Consider the following 6,000-nt stretch of genomic DNA (forward strand, 5'->3'; position numbering starts at 1 on the left):
ATGTAATATTTATGCTTAAGTGTTTCCTTAAATAAACTTCCTTAAAAATGTTCACTAATCTTGCTATCGTTGAATACACACCTCCTCCAAAATGGACAGAACCTTCAGAAAAACATTGGTGCACCTCCCAGCCGATCATATTTAAAGTTGTAGGATAACCAAACAGGGGTGGAAAGAGCTACACGTTAACAGCAACTTACAACCTTGGGACCTGGAATATTAATCAGTGGTTAACTGCAAACTGAGCTCTGATTTCCCATCCATTGGGATTCCTTACCACAACCCACTGATTTCACTGGTCTTAAGAGTCACTTCATCTGAGGGCCTGATCATAAAAAACTAAACGTCCCATAGCCACAGGAAAACAATTCATTTCTTTGGGGTTAGCAGGGTATAATTGGTTTTCAAATGCATTGCCATTACATTTTTTCTTCAAAATGGGAATGGCTTCAACATTTTTATGATTATAAAGGAATGCACATTTGTTGTAGTCAAATAAAAAAGGCAAGGCCAGAAGTTACAAAGAATATGTTTTAAATCACCTATAATTCCTCTACCCAAAGATCACTACAGTTAACATTTTGGTTTAGATCTTTACAGAATTTCTACTCAAATAAATCTTCTAAAAGGCTTCATGCTCGCTTGCACGTAATAACTAAAAATACTCATCTTCAAAATAAATTGCTTGTTTTTGCTTAAATACTCTGTATTTTTTTGTGCTGTTTTCATTTTATTCTCCTATATGGAATTTAAAAAATGTGGCTCTACATCATCATAATCATCATATAGCACTTAAAGGAATTTTAAAAATCCATGAAAGCTAGTGTTGCCTTAATTGGTTGATGACTAATATATAGTTTATGTGTCAGTACTGACCAAAAATAATGTCTTGCAATTGTATTTAAAATTAATAATTAATAAATTGAATTAACAATTTGTTATTCATTTGTGAACACACCTCAAATATCTTTGCCAGTATTTTCTCTCCTCCCCACCTTTCGACCCTCCCCACAACCTCTGTTTTGATCCCTTCCTGATTCCCTCTGACTGTTGGTATTAACAACCTGAGTCACATTAACCCAATGATTAAAACTGGCAATTATACTACTTCTGAAACTAATAATGCATTATGTATTAATTAATTGAATTTAAATAAAATTAGAGGATAGCACCAGGGCAATTTTTTGTAAACCATACAAATGGACTATAAATATGGCCTCTTTGTGTGTGTGTGTGTGTGTGTGTGTGTGTGTGTGTGTGTGTTGATATTCATAAAATATCTGTAAATGGAATCACAAAGAAATTAGTATATGTTTTTTCTGGGAAGTCAATTGAGTGACTGGGGGTGGGGAGGCTGAGCTGGGGAGGAAATTTTTCTTATATATCTTCTTATGCTTTATAAATGCTTTATAATTCTGCTTATTCAAAAAAGTTTAACATAAAATGTACATATGTACAAACATATATAAATTTATTAGCTTAATAGGGCATGGCCTGTTTCTACAGATTCCTTCCTAACTTACTAACTTACTAAGCACCCAGAAAAAGGAAACCACTAATTTTAAGTGTTAGCTTATCGCTGTGCAGTGGAGAGTATTTTTCTTCTCTCTGCAAATAGTTTTAATTTCCATTCTATAAAAGGGTGCCATGGCAGGTTTGGAGTACCATGTTTGAATCAGTGATCCAGCAAAGGTACATCAGCGTCTTTTCTATATGTTAGTATCCAGCTTAAGTACACATACACGGACACACACAGACACATGCACAGACAACAGTGTGGAAGAGAAACCATCTAAAATTATTCCTCAGCTGCATTGGGGCCAGCAGCCCTGAGGTAAGTAAAATGGCAGAAATTCTAATTCCAACTTTAGTTTTTTTTTTTGTTTTGGCTTTTTGGTTTTTGGGGGGGGTTTTTGGAAAGATAAGTTTCTCTGGCTCTTGGTTATGTAGATCATATGTATACCCTTTAGGCAACGTCCACGTGATACAGATGCTACCAAATTTGTGAGTTAATTACACTACTTGATGCAGAGCTTGAATGTCCTTGATTGTGACTATTTTTGGCTCTTTATTTGCAGGTAGTGAAATCAAAGCTATCCAAAGAATATCACTTTATTAAAATGAAACAATCAAGAAATCACATTGTGGGGAAATATTTCAGCAATCAAAGCAAACTACGACGACGACGACAAGACTCTGTAACAAATTTTCAGTCCCCATATCATGTCAGAGGTCCAATTAATCAGGTTTGCTCTGAAATCCTTCTCAGCAGGATGTGTGTGAGTAAAAGAACTGTGTAGACTCCCTGCAGGAGGCCTGAACTTGGAACTGGAGGCAAGCCACTCACTCACCTGGGCAGTGGTCTAAGAGCCAAATCCTGCATGTCACGTGTATTTGGACCGACCGCACACTCAGGAACCCGGGCACACACATACACACCAATGCACGCATGGCTAAAAAAAGTAATAATAACACTTTTTTCCTACAGCTTTGTAAGGCTGAGGTGTGCGCTTGAAAATCATGTGTTTTCAAGGGGAAAGCTAGAGCTAGAGAAAGGTTACTTGACGTATAATCGTGAATTAGAACCACTGTGGGCTAGCTATTGCATTGTGATAATAAGGAGAAATAGAGACACTTGAATTGTGTGGACAAAAAGATAAAGCTCTTGAGATCGCGTTATCTTCTCTCTTGGTACATTAATACCGAAAAGGAGAAAAAAGCAGTTACATTCCACTTGCAAGTAGGGATTGTGTTTGTGTCCTCTACCGGGAGAAAATGTGATCTTTATGGTGGCTTAGGCTTTGTGAATCTAATGTTTATGAAAAATATGTCTTCCTATACTTCTTAAATTTTACAATCGAAAGGAAAAGAACAGGGATGCTCCACGAGGGATTCGAAAAGATTCTATGAGAGATAGGAAATGTAATATTTTACAATTAAAACACCAATGCATTTAACTTTGCACTCTTTATCCTTTTCATAAACATTCCCTCCTACCCTGTCTGTGAACTTGGATGGGTAACTGCAGTCTAAGTTGATTAAACATGCGATTTTAAAGTGTATTATTTTATTATGTTTTACTGACGATATCCCTTAAAAAAGCTTTTGTTTGCTGTTAGAATCCCGGGTAATTTAAGATTACATTTTATGCAAATATTTTCAAAGGATTAGCCATTTGCAAGTGCAGAGGAGTTTATTTTCATACAACATTTGTATATGCCCACAAACATTATGTTACTGGTAACTATATTTTGATTTACCTAATACAAATTTAGAGTAAGCATAAAATTATTTTTTCATTAAAACTGTGGCATGCATGAACAACATGTCCAATTCTAGTATTGAGAACTTTCTCTTCTACATGTTAATTTCAAAATAGTGACTTTCCTTATTTTTCAAGTTCTTTGTTGTGAACTATCCCACAGTTAAAATTGGCTTTTAAAGGATTGTTTTTCTTTTGGGGGAAAAATAAACCTGAGAGGGTCATTCAATTCATGTTACAAATACCTCAATTTCATTACCATACCCAAAAAAAGACTATTTTGATCGATCAGTTCCTTTGTATGAATATCCACCTCTTTAAATACTCTATTTTTATATATATTTTTGTATGGAAGTAAACGTGAATTTATATTTAACAGTCTTAAATTATATTTAAACACAGCTATCACTTTAAACATATCTGCCTTTGACAGATGATAGATTTTTCTTTAATGGTACAGAATTATCCTTTAAAATGAAAGATTTTTCGAATACCTGCACCTATAGTAAGCACCATATTTGGGTTTTCGATATTTTTAACAATATAAAATGTTGCCAATTCATGCAGCCTCTCTATCGTGTTTTAATGTATTACATGCTCTATAACAGGATTATAGTGTAGATGTTTCTTGTAATTTACTGTCAACCGAACTATAATAACCGTCTGACTGAGGTTAGTCTGGCATTTACCTCTTCACTGTTGAAATAATGGATTTTAGAAACAAGTGTAATAAAACTATTAATAAATGTCTTACTGGTGATGGTCTGTGTTCAGAGAGTATCTTTTACTTTCCTTTTTACTGGAAGTATATCACCATACAGGGTCTACTTGGCAGACATGTCATCATACAGATTCAACTCTTTGAGTGTGGTTTAATAGGATAACTGTCTAGTTTTTTCCAATCCTGATATCCTCCGCATTTTGATCAAATGAACTCCCTGCTGTACAATGACCAAAACTTTTGAACACAGTGCCATGAAGAACTATTTTTTTTTCTTTTTAAAAATAAGGTACCAAAATATTAGCAATTGTTGTAGTTACTACTTAATTGAAAAAACAACATTTTATTTTATGTTGGGGAGGTAGGGATGTGTGTGTGTGTGTGTGTGTGTGTGTGTACTTGTTATGTGCTTAGCAAGTTCATAAACTGAGTGGGGAAAAATAAGAATAGGTATTTAAGCATATTTTTAGATGTAAAAGTTAAAGGAAGTATATTATTTTTGCTAAGAATGGATTAGTATCCAATCTAAACTGAACTCAACTAAAGAAAACATTGACAATATTAAAAGTCAAGAATAACTGCATAAGCATTTCCAAGCATCACTGTTGACATTGTGTGTGTGCACCTGTATGGGCAGTTAAGAGCACGGAGAGCTGTCTGCCAGCCGTCCAAGTAGGTGAATAGGATCCTGGAGGGACATATGAAAAAGGAGGGCTCACCGATGCCTGCCAGTTGGGCTCACACTTAGGTCATTTGATCTTCCTCCTGTTAGATGCCTCTGTGCCTAGCAGTCAACTCTACAAAACAATAATTTCCACTTAGAAAGCACTGGAAGAAGTCACTGGTTGTTGACATGGAAATAGTGCTGGTAATGTTTATGTGCAAAACAGAATGCTGTTTTGCATTTGTTTTCTTCTTTCAGTGCCATTTCATGGAAGGATTTCAACAAGAAATGCAGAAACAGGTAAAACAAATAAATACATATAACCCACTAAGTTATTTCAAAGCTGTAATGCTTTTTGGCATGGTGGGGAGACACGGTGGGGTCTAATACAGTATTAAGGTTAAGAGCCGAGAAAGATAGTGAGGGCTAGGGTCTTATGAAATATTACCTTATGGGCTCCTTAAATTGAACAAATACTGAAAGAATCATCAGTATCTGAAATTTTTCCCTGTGAATTTTCACCTTACAAAAAGAAACAAACAAAAAATGAAAAATGTCCTCATCATCAGGGGCTATAATTATTGTATTTAACATGAACAAACAGGGGCTCCTGGGGGGCTCAGTCGGTTAAGCGTCTGCCTTTGGCTCAGGTCATGATCCCAGGGTCCTGGGATCGGGCCCTTCATCGGGCTCCCTGCTCCTTGGGGAGCCTGCTTCTCCCTCTCCCTCTGTCTGCCGCTCTGCCTACTTGCACTGTCAATAAATAAATGAATGAATAAATAAATAAAATCTTAAAAAATAAAATGAACCAACATAAATTTGAGTAAGCTCACATGGGCTGATAACTTCAAAAACGTACAGCCAAGTGCAAAATGATACTGCAGCCAATTCAACCATTTTGACTGGATCCAGGAGTCCTTCCTCCACAAATACTACTGTAGCCTTTTTCTTTTCTTAATGTGTACTTAAAGTTCAAATGATTTTGATTGCTCTTGGAAACTAAGGCATTTTGATAGATCACTTTAACTTAGGGGGATGAACCAGAAGTTGTCAAAAGACCCGAAGACCTCCTAAAACCAGCAGGATCGTGCCAGGGCCTCCAAACTCGATTTTGTATTTGGCAAGGCTTCCAAGGTTTCAAACTGTCAAAGAACCTTTTATCATGTTTTTATTGCTGCAGTAACTGCTATTATCAACTTCCATATTTCTTTTATGATTCTGTCACTTGTTGTAGGGAGCAGCAGAACTCATTTTTTCTAACTGATATAGAACATGCAGTCCTCCTAAAATGGGGCTCCATTTGTTTTCTTTATGCTCATCAAAATATAAAGAATTGGTTTTACAGCTCTATTA

General features: G+C 35.8%; 1 protein-coding gene across 2 annotated transcripts in view; it reads left to right on the forward strand.

Annotated features, from left to right (window-relative positions):
- The window catches only part of CPED1 (cadherin like and PC-esterase domain containing 1), a 268,463-nt gene extending 264,441 nt beyond the window's left edge, over positions 1-4,022 (forward strand). For both annotated transcript variants that reach the window (XM_080818333.1, XM_080818334.1), the window contains one exon: positions 2,079-4,022. In XM_080818333.1, coding sequence (XP_080674459.1) covers positions 2,079-2,300 — 222 coding nt within the window. In that variant the 3' untranslated portion in view covers positions 2,301-4,022. The remainder of the gene's footprint in view (positions 1-2,078) is intronic.
- Positions 4,023-6,000: the final 1,978 nt, after the last annotated feature.

Source organism: Martes martes, assembly GCF_963455335.1.
Source record: "Martes martes genome assembly, chromosome: 11".
Classification (NCBI taxonomy): Eukaryota; Metazoa; Chordata; class Mammalia; order Carnivora; family Mustelidae; genus Martes; species Martes martes.